General features: G+C 44.5%; 1 protein-coding gene across 8 annotated transcripts in view; it reads left to right on the top strand.

Moving 5' to 3' along the window:
- ep300b (E1A binding protein p300 b) overlaps positions 1-18303 on the top strand; it is a 48824-nt gene that overhangs the window by 4153 nt on the left and 26368 nt on the right. For 5 of the 8 annotated variants that reach the window (XM_054750717.2, XM_015945376.3, XM_054750721.2 and 2 more), the window contains exons 3-13: positions 81-260; positions 15147-15450; positions 16263-16376; positions 16450-16680; positions 16808-16913; positions 17013-17141; positions 17251-17368; positions 17485-17668; positions 17771-17848; positions 18026-18111; positions 18222-18303. The exon at positions 18222-18303 is cut by the window's right edge and continues 59 nt beyond it. In XM_054750717.2, the coding sequence (XP_054606692.2) occupies positions 81-260; positions 15147-15450; positions 16263-16376; positions 16450-16680; positions 16808-16913; positions 17013-17141; positions 17251-17368; positions 17485-17668; positions 17771-17848; positions 18026-18111; positions 18222-18303 (1612 nt within the window). The remainder of the gene's footprint in view (positions 1-80; positions 261-15146; positions 15451-16262; positions 16377-16449; positions 16681-16807; positions 16914-17012; positions 17142-17250; positions 17369-17484; positions 17669-17770; positions 17849-18025; positions 18112-18221) is intronic. The other 3 variants (XM_054750722.2, XM_054750718.2, XM_054750719.2) reach the window with 2 other exon arrangements.

The following is an 18303-nucleotide window of genomic DNA, read 5'->3' as shown; positions in this document are numbered from 1 at the left end:
GATCTCTCCTCTTCTGGACCTCACCCACTTTTCCTTTTACCACCTTTGCCTTGTTTGATTCTTCTCGTCCTTTCCTCCAGATGAGTATGATGGCCAACGCAGGCCCCTATGGTGGTCTGTATGGCCAGTCTGCTGGCCAGGGGCTGCCTGGAGAAGGGCTGGGCCCACAGATCCAGAATAAACCAGGCCTACCAAACAACATGCCCACCCAGTTCAGCATGGATAAGAAGGGACCTCCTGGTCAGGGTTTGCCTGGGATGGTAGGATACACTCATTTATTTATATTTTGTACAATTGGAAAATTAGGATGTATTGAGATGTGGGACGTACCATTACAGGATGGTTGGTTATACATGAAAGCAGTATTTATTGGGATTGATGAGAAAAAACACTATCCCCATATTTAAATATTATTGTATATACAATATTTTGGGATAAAAGTAAATATTGGTACACTGAAATATCGCAGTATTTCACAAATCAAATTTGAAAGTGGTGTATCTTTTTAATTACATGCAAACATTTGCTGTTTCTTTTGTGTGTTGCTTTTCAAACTTCAACTGCTAGGTGGCAGTAGCTTTTACTGTCTTCATTCTGACCGAACAAATAATGGGCTCGACAAACGACTGCTATCAGCAAAACTTTCATTATCACCTGACACACAGTTGCTGCCTTTTGTCCAGATTATCGTAAATGAGAATGAGTTCTCAATCGACTCATCTGGTTAAATAAAGATTAAATAAAATAAAGGCGACATGCAGCAGCAGCCAGCGACAAAAGCCAACTACGCGCTCTGCTCCAGGGCGTAAAGCAAGTCCCCCGTTATTTTGATCGGCCGTCAGATTGGCGGGAATGTTGGGTTGTTAAAGCGGTTCAGAGTCGAAAAAGCAGTCGAGTGAAGTCTTACTTCTGACTAGCGCTAGGCGATATGGCCCAAAATCAATATCACAATATAATGAGGATTTCACCTCGAATGGACAATAATCATAGGTATGCGCAGTTGTCCACTAGATGGGGCTGTCACATGTATTACATTGAGTCACATTATTACGTGACTCAAGGTGGTACAGCTTCTTAACTCATTCACTGCCGTTGACGACTAAAGCATTTGTGTGGGCATCGGAATGAGCCCCCGCACCGTGAGAACAAATATCTTAGCTCTAAAGCCGATCTTCATCCGCATACGTCACAGGATCAGGAAGCAGAACATCCATGTGTTAGGAGATCGTTTTGGGCCGCTGCTGTAAAAAAAGTGAGGCGCGAACCAGAAAAGCTTCTGCCGATCACAATTCAACAACGGATTATTAAAGAACGGATAATGCTCGAAACGCGCGGATTCTTCCTGATGTAAGAGGTGAGTCTCCGCTTTGTTTTGGTAGTTTTGTTGTCGACATCATCCTAGCGCGCAACGTTCTGTGACTCTTAAAAAAACGGTGAGAATCGCTGACAGCGAATGGCTTTTCTGATCAGGAAACGGCTGGCAGCGAAGGCCAACCTACACACCTATTTTCATTTTTTTATTATCAAATTTATTGACATGGGAAAAAAGATCCAGATAAGAGTCAAAAATTCCAATAACGATAAATTTTTGATTTATTGCACAGTCCTACTTCTGACTTTACTATATAAAAAATATGTGAATGGGTTCATCCCAAATTACAAACCAGATAAAAAAAACTGCGAATATGAGACCACACCAACAACCAACCCACCATGCCGCTGCCTTTTTGTGAAGATCTCTATATTCTTTTGTAGAAAATGTTGTAAAGCTCTGGGAAATCTGACACGGCAAGTATTAACTTTTCCTCCATGTTTGTCCAGAGATGTACTGAGAAGCATCTGCCAGTGAAACTCCGCTGATTGGTCCTTGTTTGAGCAACAGTGATGAAAATTTGATATTTTCTCAACATTCTGGGAATTTCATATGCATGTCGCTTAGGAGGCGGAAGACCTGCGATAATCGCGTGTCTTGTAGAAAATGAATGGACGAGAGGTGATGTCCCTTCCCGTGTGTCGAGCCCATTGCACTGGATGTGTCTCGGAAGCATCTGGCCTGACTTTAAAATTAAATTCAGTCTTAAAAATTGCAACTATCATCTGACATTTATTATAACAGTATTTCATATTGTCTCTGCTGTATTGTGATAAATATCACATTGCCAGATTCTTGCCAATACATACTACAAAAACATTGTTCTTACTATTTGATGCCAAAGATCAAGGCTTGTTTGATATTGGCTTTTTTATTGTCTAACTCTTGAAGCTGCAAAGGAAAATAACAAGCTAGCTTTTAAACATAAATAGAGTAACAGAAGTCTCACCCCTCCTGTTGGCTGTCATTCTTAGTCCATGCCCTCCTGATATGGGAACGCTCATTTCCACAGTAAACGAGAGAGCGCTAAACACCATTAATTGTTTTCTAAATCCAAACGTCTTTTGTTTCATGCAACTTCAAATGGTGTTTTTCTTTTTGGGAATCTGGTAGTTAGTCCTAAATCATCTACCTATCCATCTGCTGGATAGGGAGCGCAATATCGGCCGTCTTTTTGGCCGATAGCCGATACTATTAATGACCCCAATATCGGCCAATATATCGGTCAGGCCCTAATGCAGAGTCCCCACTCATTAAGAACAGAAAAACGTATCAGTTTTAGGTAGCCAACATCACATATCTCCTATCGTACCTAAACTTTAAACATTGTCTTTGCAAAATATGACAACTACTTCAATTTAAGTAATTATTTTGTCTCCAACAGCGGCTGAACCACATTCTTCCTGGGAAAATCCTGACAAATGCAAATTTCTACTTCTTCACATGTTGTTCCCAAAAAAAAAAAAATATATATCTCAACCTATTCCTCAGATCTGTCATATTCTGATATTTTGAGTGGGAGGAGTAGTAGTAGCTGAAGAGTTTGATATATGTGTATGGTTAAGAAAAGTTGTTTCATTAAAAGAGTAAAAACCAATGCCGATAGTTACATATATTACATTTTAATGTCAATGTCCGATAATATTGTACATCCCTAATTCAGACACATCAAAAATGACACACTGGCCTGACTGCCTGTGTGGCTTTTATGTCTTTCCAATTAATTCTTAATTTATTGGAAAGGAAACTTTGTTTTGAAGTGAAGGGACAAAATGTTTAGAGGTAGTCAGCTCTCATGCTGGGTTTTTAAACATGCTATAGAAGTAAAAGTGGTATGATAGTGGGAACTAGGAAACTTGATCCATATATATATATATATATATATATATATATATGGCGGATGGCGTGGTTGCTTGGACTGCCCGTGTGCTCTCTCCCCCCCGGCCGTGATGTGTTGGCCTTCTGTCCGCCCCAGCTCGAGAAGGAAGCATCGTGGAAGACTGGGAAAGCGAGGTAGCCGGCGCGTGAGACGTCGGGCTGGACTTCCTGGATCCCTGAGGAGGCGGCTGATCCGATTCGGCCCAGCTTGTGACCCGGTGGCTCCGAGACGTCCGATGGATTACTCTGCGCCCTGCCTTGTGAACTTGTTCAGCTCTGACAGTGAGCTGGCACCGCGCCACGGCCATTCAGCTCGAGGACCTCACCAGAGTGGGGTTTGCAGAGAGAATCTGCGCTTGGTTACGGGCTCTGAGCTGGAGGAGATGGTGCCCGTGCGAGATCCCAGTGTAGCGGCCCCGTTCGCGGTGCCCGTGCGCGATCCTGGTGCTGCGGCCCCGCCTCAGACCCGGTTTGGTCTGGTCAATGCCAGGTCTGTGCAGAACAAAACTTTTATTCTTTGGGATTTTTTTATTCAACATGGCTTGAGTTTTCTGTGCATCTGTGAGTCCTGGATCCCGTTTGGTGACTCAAGCGCCCTGCTGGAGCTGGTACCACCTGGCTGCTCCTGTTTTAATATCCCCAGATCGCAGGGCAGAGGTGGTGGGCTGGTTGTTGTTTTTAAATACAGCTTTCCTTGTAAACAGCTTACACCCATCATGTCATTTTCTTCCTTTGAACTGTGCCTGTTTGAACTGCGCATCTCCCCCCGCCTGCTCGTTGTGCTGCTTTATTGCCCTCCAAAGACCGACTAACTTACTAAATGATTTCTATGATCTTGTGGCAGACTATCCTAAAATATGACTATGTCCCATTTCTTGGGGATTTTAACATCCATATCTGCTGTCCTGACAATGTGCTTGCTAAAGGCTTTTTGAATTTGCTGGATTCATTCAATTTAACTCAATGGGTATCGTCCCCAACTCATGCCAGGGGTCACACCCTGGACCTGGTTCTCTCTTTTGGTCTCCCTGTCATGAACCTCGAGTCTTTGCCTCCTGTGTTCTCTGACCACTCTCCAGTACTCTGTGATGTTACGTTGCCATGTCCTGTCCCTGTGTGTGAAGCTCCAGCTGCTGGGTTCAGAGCCCTGGATGCAGAAAATGTTGCAAAGTTTGTGGACTGCACGTTTGTAAGGTTAGAGTTCTTCAACCCAGATCCATCTAACATTGATCATTACTCACAACACTTTGATTTACTTTGTAATCAGGTCCTGGACGTGGTTGCCCCTCTCAAGCTTTGCAAGTCTAGGCCTAGGAGGGAGCCTTCGCTCTCTGATGTCACACGGGCGTGTAGGCGGACGTGTAGATCCTCTGAGAGAAAGTGGCTAAAGGATGGCCTACAGGTGGTCTCGTGTGAGTTGTTCAGAGCATCACTGGTTGCTTATCAGGATGCTGTGAGGGCTGCTAGAACTGCCTATTTTGCAGACATCATTGAAACAAACTCCAAGAATCCCAAGATTCTCTACAAAACACTGAACTCTGTTCTGATTTATCAGAAGCCCAGCTTCATGTCCACTACAGCAGCTGGAAACTCTGAAGATTTTCACAAATTCTTTGTTCACAAAGTATCGGGCATTAGAGCAGCTATTTCTGGTAACTCTATTGACCCTGTTCCAGTTCCTCCATCACCACCCACCCTGAGCTCCCTCAATACCGTTTCTTATTCTGAGCTGAGTAAGCTTGTTGCAAGGCAGAAGCCATCTGGCACTCCACTTGATGTTCTGCCGCCTCGTCTCTGGAAGGCTGCCTTTCCGTGTCTTGGCTCATCACTTGGTCAGATTATCAATGGGAGCCTCCGTATAGGAGTGGTCCCAGCTGCTTTGAAAGCGGCAGTTGTTCGGCCGACCCTGAAGAAACCTGGTGCTGATGTCTCTGTGATCGAAAATTACAGGCCTATCTCTACCCTGCCTTTTACATCGAAACTGCTTGAGAAACTCATTCATCAACAGCTGGTCTCACATTTAGCTGACTCTGATCTGTTTGAGGTCTTCCAATCAGGGTTCAGGTCTGGCCATAGCACAGAGTCGGCTCTACTGAGGGTCTTAAATGATATCTATCTTTCACTAGATCAGGGTACATCTGTGGTGCTTCTGTTGTTAGATCTGACGGCAGCTTTTGACACGGTTGACCACGTGATTCTGCTTGATTGCTTGGTACGATGGGTTGGGATCAAAGGTTCTGCTCTGGATTGGTTTAGATGATATCTCCACAACAGGACATTCTGCGTTAAACTGGGTGATGTTTTTTCTTCTTGGGAGGGGCTCCACTGGGGCCTCCCGCAGGGATCAATCCTTGGTCCTCTTTTGTTTGCCCTTTATTTGCTTCCTCTGGGGTCAATCTTTCGTAAACTTGGCCTAGCGTTCCACCTCTATGCTGACGATTGCCAGATTTACTCTCCATTGTGTCAGGAGAAAGGTCACTCTGTCCAGTCCTTTGTGTCCTGTCTTAACGAGGTGAAGTCTTGGCTAATGGCCAACTATCTGCATCTGAATGAGGGAAAGACAGAGCTCATTGTTTTTCACCCCAACAGCAGGGCTGTGGGTCGTTATGTTGATCTTGGCCCTCTTTCTCCCTACTCAAAACCAGTTTTCACCAGTTTGGGGGTGAAAATTGACGCTGGACTTAAACTTGATGCTCACATCAACTCTGTGATCCGGTCCAGTTTCTTTCATCTGAGACACCTTGTAAAAATCAAGCCTATGCTGTCGACAGCCCACCTGGAGCGGGAACTCCATGCTTTTGTAATTTCTAGGCTTGATTACTGCAACTCTCTATATGCAGGCTTGGGTCAATCATCACTGCGCCGCCTACAGGTTGTGCAGAACAGTGCAGCCAGGTTTCTGACTGGGACCAGGAAACGGGACCACATCAGTCCGGTTCTGGCCTCGCTGCACTGTCTCCGGTCTGTTAACGTTCACACTTTAAACTACTCGTCTTTGTTTACAATATCTTCCAGGGTAGTGCTCCCCTCATCAGGCCACACTGCTGAACAGACATTCCCTATCATGCGCTCTGCACTCCTCTGAACAAGGCCTGCTCGCTGTCCCTCGTTCTAGGTGTCGTACTCTTGGGGACCGGCCTTTCTCCATCCTAGCCCCGTCACTCTGGAACCAGCTGCCACCCTCAGTCAGGCTATCCCCATCTCTGCCAGCCTGTAAGAGTCGCCTAACCCACAGAATTAAAAGCCAGATCATAAAAGTAGGTTTTTTTCCTCATTTTAAAGACTGCTACTGATGGAGAGTCCCTAATAGTTAGGGGCAGTGCGTTCCACAGTTTCGGTCCCGGAATAGAGAACGCCCTGTCCCCTCTTAACTTTAACCTAGCCTTAGGAGCCACAAGCAGCAGCCGGTTCTCAGAGCGGAGTGACCGGGCCGGAGCATATGGCTGCAGCAACTTCGCCAAATAGGCTAGAGTCACACCATTCAGCGCCTTAAACACCATTAAAAGAAGTTTAAAACAAATTCTAAAATCAACAGGTAACCAGTGGAGAGCAGCCATGTCACGTGTTCATGCCTTCTTTTGCAGTCCAAGAACCTAGCTGCAGCATTCTGGACAAACTGCAATCGGGTTACAGTACCCTTACTTAACACTAAATAAAACGGAATTGCGATAGTCGAGTCATGAGGTAATAAAAGCATGAACAACAGTCTCAAGGTCACGTCTAGATAAAAATGGATTTACTTTAGCCAAACGTCATAAATGATAAAATGAAGAGGATACTACAGTACCCACATGAGCATCTATGTAGAATGCGCTGACCATCTTCACGCCAAGGTTGACTGCTGAAACACCCAGATAGGAGTTCAGTTCACCACAGTCTACATTGGAAAAATCTAAATGTCCACTCGGTCCAAACAACAGTGCCTCTGTTTTTCTCTCATTGAGACACAGGAAGTTTTCTGCCAACCATTTCTTAATTTCTGTCAAACAATCCCAAAAAAAATTTATTGTGTGGTCACCGACGCCATCTAGAGGTAAGTACAATTGGCAGTCGTCAGCAAAGAGATGGAATCCAATTCCAAACTTTCGTAGAATGTCACCCAATGGGAGAATATAAATAGAAAACAGCAAGGGTCCCAGTATTGAACCCTGCGGTATCCCCCAAGGCAGATGTGAGAAGCCCGATGAGAAACCACCCATCCTCACACAAACCATCCTGTCACGTAAATAAGATCTAAACCAATTAAGGGCTTGCCCAAAAATTCCCACATAATGTTCAAGGTGATGGAGCAACACTTCATGGTCTATGGTATGGCTGTAAGATCCAATAGGACCAGCAGCACTGGACTGCCACCATCTGTTGCTAGAAGAATATCATTAAAGACCTTGATTAGGGCAGTTTCGGTACTATGCAACATTTTAAAACCTGATTGGAGGGTCTCTAAAATATCAAAGTCCTTAAAGAAGTCCATTAGATGAGTATAGACACATTTTTCAAGCATCTCACCTAAGAAAGGGAGTTTGGAGATTGGCCTATAATTCACTGGTAATGAAGCATCCATCCCAGGTTTTTTTTTTAAGTGGGTGAATAACTTTTTTTTTTTTTTTTATCTGTCGGTACAAAACCAGAAGCCAAACTGTTTGATTATGTGCAAAATCAGTGGTGCAACTGTTTGAAAAACTTCCATAAACACGCGGGGGTAAAATATCTTCTGGTGACCCACTAGGTTTAGCCTCTCTTAACAAACTGGTGAACTCCGCAAGTGATACTGGATGAAAAGAGACCAGCCGTTCTTCAAAAGACGTAGAGGAGCTTAACACACTAGATTTAGGCAGGGCGTCTTGCAGCATCGCCACCTTGTCGATAAAAAATTGAAGAAAACTGTTACACACAGAGTCAGAGGCCTGTACAATCCAATCCAATCCAATCCAGTTTATTTATAAAGCACTTTACAAGACCCAGCACAGGAACAAAGTGCTGTACAGAAAGTACATTAAAACAATTGACTAGAAAGAAAACAGCAAAGATAAATAAAACACATGATACATAAAATTAAACTAGCCCTATATTAAAAATAAAAACTTGATAAAACTTGATAAAACCGCATTTGAATCACCTAAAACAGCTAAAATAAAATAAAAAATAGAAACCAACATCTCACAAGGTATTAAAAGCCAGGGTAAAGGGGTGTGTTTTCAGGAGTGCCTTAAAAGCAGATAAGGAACTGGCCTGTCTTATCTCTAAAGGAAGTTCGTTCCACAGTTTTGGGGCTGCAACAGCAAAAGCACGATCTCCTCTAAATTTACGCTCAGTCCTGGGTACAATCAGGAGCAGCTGATCAGCAGACCTGAGAGAGCGGGAGGGAGTGTAAGGCTGTATCAGATCAGAGAGATAAGAGGGGGCAAGGCCATGAAGACCTTTAAAAGCAAATAAAAGAATTTTAAAATGAATCCTAAAAGAAATGGGCAGCCAGTGAAGTGAAGCTAAAACAGGGGAAATGTGCTCAAACTTTCGAGTGCCAGTTAAAAGACGAGCTGCGGCATTTTGCACTCTCTGTAGCTGACTAATACATGATGCACTGACCCCAATGTAGAGTGCGTTACAGTAATCCAGCCGAGTGGTTACAAAGGCGTGGATCACTGTCTCAAAGTGCTGCCGTGAAAGAATTGGCTTTATTTTTGCCAGCTGCCTGAGGTGAAAGAAGCCAGATTTTACCACCGCCTTAATCTGATGTTCAAACTTCAGATCACAGTCCACTTTGACCCCCAAGTTGGTGACAGTTGGTTTAACAAACTGGGCCAAGGAATCTACAAACACATTGGGTGTCTCAGTAGGACTACCAAAAATCATCACCTCAGTCTTTTTATCATTGAATTTTAAAAAATTCACAGACATCCAAGCCTTTATGTCGTCAAGACACTGTAGTAATGGCTGTATGAGGTTTCTGCCTTTTTTCTTTAGAGGGACATAGATCTGACAGTCGTCAGCATACAAGTGGAAGGCAATGCCATGCTTTCTCAATATAGAACCGAGAGGAAGAAGATACAAAGAGAAGAGGAGGGGGCCTAGAACTGAGCCCTGCGGGACACCACACAAGAGCGGAGCGGAGGACGACACATAGTCACAGAGACTGACACAAAAAGTTCGCCCCGCCAAATAGGACCTGAACCACTCCAGAGCTGTGCCGCTAATGCCCACCCAGTGCTCTAAACGAGAGAATAAAACAGCATGATCCACAGTATCAAAAGCAGCTGAATAATCTTCCACATTCAGCACAGAGTTTATAGCTGCATACAAAACCTGTGGTTTGTTGGCATTAGCATGCACAAGGTTGGAATAATAGGCAGTCTTTGCGGATTTAACAAGTTCCTCATAAGATTTCCCACTTTCTCTAAGGGCCATTAAAAATACATGCAGCTTATCCTTTTTCCACTTTCTTTCACACCTCCTCTATTCCCTTCTTGCAGCCCTGGTGCATTCTGTAGACCACACATTAGCAGCATGACTCAATGGTGTCCATAATGTATGATTTTAATCAGTAGCTCAATAATCAAAAAACAATTTCCAGAATTTGTACCTGGCTGAGTTTTATTGAACACTCTTTTAACCCCATAACATGAAATTAAGGTTAATAATGTAACTTAGATTACAAAATCTTCAGTTTTACTAAAATTTGTTGAAGCAAAAATGAATACACCCCACAACAAAAACTACTACATCTAGTATTTTGTATGACCACCGTGATTTTCAAGGACAGTACCAAGTCTTCTAGGCATAAAATGAACAAGTTGGCGACATATTGCAACAGTTATGTTTTTCCATTCTTCAAGAATAACCTCTGTTAGAGCCTGGATGCTGGATGGAGAGTGATGCTCAACTTGCTGCTTCATAATTCCCCTCAGGTGTTCGATTGGGTTCAGATCAGGAGACATACTTGGCCATTCAATCACCTTTACCCCTGTTCTTCAGAAATGCAACAGTAGCTTTAGATGTGTGTTTTGGATCATTGTCATGTTGGAGTAATGGCAGCATCTTCTCCTTCAGTATAGAACAGTACATTGTTGAGTTCATGATACCATCAAAGAAGTGCAGCTCCCCAACACGAGCCGCACTCATGCAGCCCCACATAAGGACACTGCCACCACCATGTTTCACTGTAGGCACCATGCATTTCTCTTTGAAATCCTCACCTTTATGATGTCATACAGTTTTGAAACCATTAGTTCCAAAAACGCTGATCTTTGTCTCAATAGTCCCAATAGTCTTCATCTCTTTCAGCATGGGCCCTAGTAAATCCTAGGTGTGCCTTTTTGTGCATGGGCTTTAGGAGAGACGATACCCATGCATACCATTCCTCTGCAGTGTGCGCCGTATGGCGTCATGGAAAACGGCCACTTTAGTTTGGCTTTCTACTGCTTTTGCTAACTGCAGTGAACTTGCATGGTGATTTTCTTCAAACCATCTCATCAGAAGACGCACCTGTTGAGATGTGAACTTCCGTGGACGGCCCAGACATCTGTAAGGTGGTTGCTCTTCCATCTTTCTTACATTTTTGATCACTTTTGCTACAGTATTCTGACTGATATGTAACACTTTGCTGATCTTCTTGTAGCCCACACCATTCTTTTGCTAAGAAATGATTTCCTATCTCAGATTTTGTGACATTTCTCTTTCATGTGGAACCAATGCTGACAGCATGAAATGGGAAGAGCTTTTCTTTCAGAAATGCCCTTTTATAGTCACCTGTCTGCTGGGCGCCTCTTAAATTAATCATTAGACTCACCTACAGTTGAATGTCTGTTAATTTGAATATTGTAGTCCTAAGTGTGGATTTTCTCCTAAGACTATAATTGGGGTGTACTCATTTTTGCAACATGGGCTTGAATGGATTTGTTATGAAAATCAATTTTTGGTGTGTGCAAATTAACAAATCTCATTTGCTATCAATGGCCCACATCTGTGGCAGTATTTTATGGTTTGGTATCTGATAGAAAATGTTGAATCTGAAAGAAAACTAAAGGTTTTCTGACAAATGTAGTGGGGTGTACAGAAAATAATTATGTGGGACTACAGGCCTAAATGTTCCAAATTAGAGGTCGGTCAATATTGCTTTTTTCTATTGCCGATATTTTGGAGACATGGTCAGCCAGTTTTTTTGGGCCAATTTTTGTAACTGATATCTAGATGTTTTCCACCTTATTTGCATGCTAAAATGTCACTAATAACATCAGCTGATGCACCAAATTTCTGAAGCTGAATCGGTTTTTGAACTCTGAATTTAACCAACTGTTTTGTGCACGGCTCACCCCGGGTTTCCACGGGAGCCGCCAGCAGCACGTTACTGCAGCAGCACGTCTTGCTCGCGTAAGCTGCTGCTTGGTCCTTCCCACGAGACGCGAAGCAGCCGGGGAGCAGCTGTCACCGACCGAGCACGAAGTCACACGAGTGACTTCGTCAGTAAACACAACAACAAGCAGGAGAAAATTACAACATGGTTTGTGTTTTATGTTCTGTCCGTTTTATAATCGCCAATACGGACCTGAAAAACAAAGGAGACCGCTAGCTAGGTGATAACTTCTCACGGGGCCGCACAGTTAGTAACCTTTTTAAAAGTAAAGCAACCGGAAGGCAGTACGTTCTTTATTCTGAAAATCTCGGTAGCTTCTCTCCATTTCCGCGTCCAATTTCCTGTCTTTCCTTCCCCAAAAATGTCGAACTTGACCCGTTTCAGAGGCGTCGCGCGTAGAAAATAGAACCGGCGCGTAAAGGCCGCGACATGCTGCTCCTGAGACGCAGCCGACTCGCGCTGCTGACGGCTCCAGTGGAAAAGGTTCTGTTGACCACAGCGGTTCCTATCAGCGGCTATGACGTGCTGCTGCAGTAACGTGCTGCTGACGGCTCCTGTGGAAAGCCAGGGTCAGTGTTAAGTCAGGCATCTAAATTAAGTTAATGGAACAAATCAATAAACTGACCAAGTATTAAATATTCAAACTGGTCAAATAAAATCACATTTTAGTTTAAAACAATTTTTTGCATATTTATTATGCAGACTTTATTCAGGAATATAAAAATACATTTAAATTAAATTCTGCCACAGTCCGGGCTGCCCAAGGATGTGCCTGTCTTTAAATCTGCTTTTCTAAGGAGGTATATCGGGTGATGCAGATATTGGAAAAATGTAGGGCTGCACGTTATTAGGAAAACCTGCGATATTCGATAACAGTGCTTAATATTGCGATATTGATATTACTCACGATAAATGAACAAATACTAAAGTATGCAGTGTTGATGTCGTCTGGCGTGTGACGTCTGCTCTGGGTTCAAAGCAAACAAAAACTAATGCATGAATTCCATTACAACATAACATTTTTATTGCATAAACATGCAGCTGCACCTGCTACTGTATTAGCAGCTGCACCTGCTACTGTATTAGCAGCTGCACCTGCTGCTGTATTAGCAGCTGCACCTGCTAATACAGTAGCAGGTGCAGCTGCTACTGTATTAGCAGCTGCACCTGCTACTGTATTAGCAGCTGCACCTGCTACTCTATTAGCAGCTGCACCTGCTAATACAGTAGCAGGTGCAGCTGCTACTGTATTAGCAGCAAAACAACAAACTGCATGCATGCAGTTCCTCAGTGACTTTAAAACATCACCTCCACCATAAAACTTTTTCTGATGCTCCAAATACAGAAAAACATCCCTTACCAGGGTTTTTAGAATAAATAAAAATATCAGAAAATAAGTTTAAATGTTAAATAATAGTTAACATCACCTAAATGCAACAGCAAATTCTCTCATTGCTACTGAACATTTTCTCCACTTATGCGGTTATGATATAAGGCTGTTGCTGTAATTGGGAAGTGAACTGTGCTGGGCCAAACTAGGAGAATATTAAGATTTTCTGAGGGAAAAACAATTGTCTACCTTTCAGAAGAGAAACTGGCAAAAAAAAAAAACTACATGAAAAATATGTGAAAATGTTTGTTTTTAACCCCAAATTGAACAAGTTTACCTAGATCTTAAAAAGCAGCTCAGATGATGAAACTGCAACTGATTCTGATAACAAGCCAACAAATTGAACTAGCTCCTCCTAAGATAACCGGCTAGCAGAGCTTCTGACTGACAGTTTATGTGCAGCAGCAAATCAACTATCCTGATTAACAAGGTTATAAAAGCTCATAAATTAAAAATCACTTTGATGTGTGGGGGAACTTTTCCAGGCCCTCTTTAGCAGGGTGGGACTGGGAGGAGAGTGCTGCTGTAGCCTTTTAGCTGGAAGCTAATCGGAGCCTGGGGCTAACAATCACCACCCGGTGGAACACTAGCAACATGAAGGTGGGTTGGTTGGTTCACCGGCACGTGTCGGAGTCGGCCTGGAAAAAATGGACACAGAGCGTTCACGTTTGAAAGCAGCGCTGATTCCAGAAACATCAGCACAAAGTGCGTTCGTTGCTCTGAGCCAGCATGACGAACAAGGGAACGGCGTCGCTACCTCAGTTCGGGTGTTGCTTTCCATAAGGGTCTACGTAGGGGGCGGGCGTGTTACGTAAACGGACCCATCTGATTGGCCGCATATCAGAAGGGCTACATTTGATTGGTCAAATAATACTTCCGCGTAAAAAACAGAGCTGGTTTACAAAAAGTTGATGTATGACACGGATGGAAATGTTGAACCAAACATTTATCGCCATTTTTGACATGCTTTGCGATGGGCCTATCGCATGTCCTGTTATTGCGATGACGATAATTTTTTGATATATTGTGCAGCCCTAGAAAAATGGTATCTATTGGCCGACCGATATATCGGTCTGCCCCATTTCAAAGAAGCTCAGAGATTATTATCATTTCCCAGAAGAAATAAACGTAACTCCGTTTTATTTTAACGTACACTGATGCTGTTAAATTTTCTAAATAAGAATCGTGCTTAATGCTATCAGGCTTTAGTTAGAGACTGAATAAAGTTACTTTGGCAGGGGTGGGCTAGTAAAGGAATTAAGTACCTCTATCTGCTCTTGACTCAAAGAAAAGCCTAGGTCTGAATAGTCCAAAGTTGACACCAAAGCCGCTTCAAATGAGTTATTGCCTTCTTAATTGTTCCATTTCATCGCATCATCCCGCCCACCAAACTGATAGAGCTCTGTGATTGGCCAGCCATTTGACTGGCCGGGGCTGTGGAAGTTCTAATGGAGCGTGACTAGACAGACACGCAGAGCAAAACCATTTTGCTTCAGCAACTGGCGGTCTAGATTTCTAGGCTAAGAGACCGCTGCAAATGTGTTGAGATACCGATTTATAGACTTACTTCAAATGCCATAGATAAATACCATCTCATCTGCTGTCAATAGCTTCTGTGTGAGTCACGTATACATCTGGGGTAGGCAACCCTGGTCCCAGAGTGCCGCTATTTAGCATGTTTTATTGGTTTCCCCGCTCCAACACACCTAATTTAATGGTTGAATCATCAGTTCACCAGCTCATCAAGCTCTGCAGAAGCTTGTTAATCACCTACTGATGTTGGAGCAGGGAATCAACTAAAACATGCTCAATGGCGGCATTCTAGATCCAGGGTTGACCACCTCCGGTTAAAGTCATGCAGGACTGATGAGCTAACGACTAGTCCAAGCCCAGCTGAGCAATACATTTCAAAATGGCAGCTGTTTTTAGGTACTGGTTTTATTGGTTAGTTTTCCACTTAATGGTTGGTTAATTGATGAATGTTGGGGTAGATATACTTGAAGAATTGAAATATGAGTTGTTCAGTATTTTCAAAATGGAAATTGGCTTAATGTGTGTCATTTGCATGAGCGTCAGACACACAGATGTAGGTGTTAAAGCTCAGAAAAGGTGATTAATCCTCTTTAATATCTAATAAAAGTATTTAAACTCCTCAACAGCAGCAGAAGCAGCAGGCCGGTGCAGTTGGCGGTGGGTCTGTGGGTGGACCAGCGGCAGCAGTGGGCGGGCCCCAGGTTGGACTCAACGCTGTGGGGGCAGGACCCGGCTCCACGCCCCCCACTGCCGACCCTGAGAAGCGGAAGCTGATTCAACAGCAGCTCGTCCTGCTGCTCCACGCTCACAAGTGCCAGCGGAGGGAGCAGGCCAACGGGGAGGTGCGGCAGTGCAACCTGCCCCACTGCCGCACCATGAAGAACGTGCTCAACCACATGACTCACTGTCAGGCCGGCAAGTCCTGCCAGGGTAACGCCAGCTTCGGCACTTCTTTTTATATTTAAAACCCTCTTTTGGGTATTTGGATAAATTATTCTCTCCTCGGCTGCCTGTTCATCTCAAACGTGTTTTGTGCTGGTCTCACTGAGCCTCCATCAGTGGCGTGTCCAGATCTTTTAAAATGGGGTGGCCCAGGTGAGGCACAACTTTGTGCATGGGTGGCACCAATGGTTATGCTTTTTTTGTTTTACCCCCACGCCTTTTGTGAACAATGAAAAGCCTATTTAAAGGTAAATTAGTGTGGTGGCACCTGGGGTGGCCAATTAACATTCCAAGGGTGGCATGTGCTACCCCAGGCCACTCCCTGGACACGCCCCTGGCCTCCATCATCTAGGGATGAAGAAGTTCATCTTATTTGAGTAATGTGATCAAAAAACTATCCTGGAGCCAGACTGATCTGATTTGGGACAGAGCTTCAGGATTAGGGTTCTCGCCAGTTTAGATAATTGTTCAGAAAAAATCTTTACAACAAAAATAAACATTGTGATGGTAAACAAGAGCATGTCCCGTTCTGATAGATGTGTACTCGATCATCTTGTTAGAATACTCAACTACTAAAATATCTGATGTCTTCAGCGCTAATCTAGATGTAGCTTTATGCTACAGAGCCACACAGACGTTAAAGGTGTTTTCACACACACACACACACACACACACACACACACACACACACACACACACACTCACACACAATTTCTCACCTCGCTTGCCGTATTGCTCTTTTGTTTTTGCGCCCATCTTCCCTTTTCTGAAACTTTTCCCTGCTTCCATCTCTTCTCCAGTGGCGCACTGCGCCTCGTCCAGGCAGATCATCTCCCACTGGAAGAACTGCACCAGACACGACTGTCCCGTGTGCCTGCCTCTGAAGAACGCTGGAGACAAGAGGAACCAGCAGAGTGAGTGATACGCTTTCAATCTGCCTCTTCCTTACCAGCATCGGTGGTACTCATCCCTCTTATCCTCCTCCAGCCCTCCTCAACAGTGCAGCTGTGAGTCTAATGAACTCTTTAGGTGGAGGAGGAGCAGGCGGCCAGTCGAACACTCCCAACCTAAACCCCCCCAGCCAGATTGACCCCAGCTCCATAGAGAGGGCCTACGCTGCGTTGGGTCTGACCTACCAGGGCAACCAGCAGCAGCAGACCAGCATGCCAAACCAGAGCCTTCAGGGACAGACTGGTATGAGGACATTAAATCCTACAGGTTGGCTTCACTCACCTCCTGGATCTTAACTTAACTTGATCTTTGACGTTAAAAGTAGTGGACGATGCTTTGGCTTTTAATTCTTAATTCCACTAAAACACTGATCATTGTTGTAACATCCCGTCAGGTGGAAACTCGGTGGGGGTGAATGGAGCCGTTGGGGTGCAGCCTCCCAGCCAGCAGTCCCCCCTGCTGCCGGACGCCATAATGCACAACAGCATGAACGCTCAAAGGTCCGGCATCTTCCGTTCAACAGCATTTACTTCTGCTTCACTCTAAATATGCGCCGTGTTGCCTAAAATGTGGCCCTTTGCTCTATTGTTTGCTCTCAGTTTGATGAACGATGGCGTGGGGAACCTTGGCTCCATGCCTGCAGCCACGCCCCCTTCTGCCACTGGCATGAGGAAGTCTTGGCACGAAGACATCACGCAAGATCTTCGCAACCATCTCGTCCACAAGCTGTGAGTTCATTGTCTTGGAAGAAGAATGAAGCTCATGAAATAAAGGAGACAGTAGAAGGTTCTTCCGGAGTGTAACTGTGTGTGTGTGTGTGTGTGTGCGCGCGCGCAGTGTGCAGGCCATATTCCCTACTCCTGACCCAGCAGCGCTCAAGGACAGGCGAATGGAGAATCTTGTGGCCTACGCGCGAAAAGTGGAGGGAGACATGTACGAGTCGGCCAACAGTAGGGTAAGAAACCCGCACGCGAAGCATGAAAACCCACTCCGCCATCATCAAGTGTTTTGTTATTCACTGTTGGTGAGTGGTGTAACGTCCTCCCACCCTCCTGCTGTGCTCCTTTTCAGGCGGAGTACTACCACCTCCTGGCAGAAAAGATCTACAAAATCCAGAAGGAGCTGGAAGAGAAGAGGAGGACGCGTCTCCAGAAGCAGGGAATGGTGCCCGGCCAACCCGGCATGACTCCATCCAGCCTCCCACAGGGCCCCGCTGGCATGGGACAGCCCCCCATGGCCCCTGGACCAACTCCCAGTAAGTGGTAGTAACGCTGTTGATCACACTTCTCTGTCTGCTGTCTTAGCTTCTTTTTATAAGTCAAGATTTAAGATTTTCATAACTACTCTCCTTTTTCAGATGGTCCTCATGCTGATCTGTCCATGATCAGACCTGCTGGTCCAAATCAGATTGTCAACAGGATGCAGAACCCAGCAGGTACAGACATTCGATGGCTGCAGCGGTGCCGTCTCTCACTTTTGTTCCTAACAGTGCAAACAATTAGAGTAAAAAAATAAGATTTGATGTTGGTCACATTGTTTTCCTTATTTCTTTCAAGTACAATTAGCATAAAGTCTAAATGTGAACGTGTTTGTTCCCCTGTTCTGTTGTCAGGAATGAACCAGTTTAATCAGATGGGCCTGCAGTCGATGGGTCAGAGGTCAACACCACCCCTTCCTCCTAATCCCCAGATGAACCAGGTTAGTGTCTGATTGGAAGAGCAAACTAGTTTTTCAGAGTAACGTGTAGCAGTTTAAACAAGTCAACCGTTGCTAACTAATGGAGTTCATGTCTCTCGTTTTGGTTCCAGATGGGGATGGGAGCAGCAAGGATGGGTCAGCCCAATGTTGCTCAGCTACAGAACCAGTACCTGTCTCCAAACCAGTTTTCCA

This window comes from Nothobranchius furzeri, chromosome 12 (genome assembly GCF_043380555.1).
Source record: "Nothobranchius furzeri strain GRZ-AD chromosome 12, NfurGRZ-RIMD1, whole genome shotgun sequence".
Taxonomy (NCBI): Eukaryota; Metazoa; Chordata; class Actinopteri; order Cyprinodontiformes; family Nothobranchiidae; genus Nothobranchius; species Nothobranchius furzeri.
This window is presented reverse-complemented; position numbering and strand designations above follow the sequence as displayed.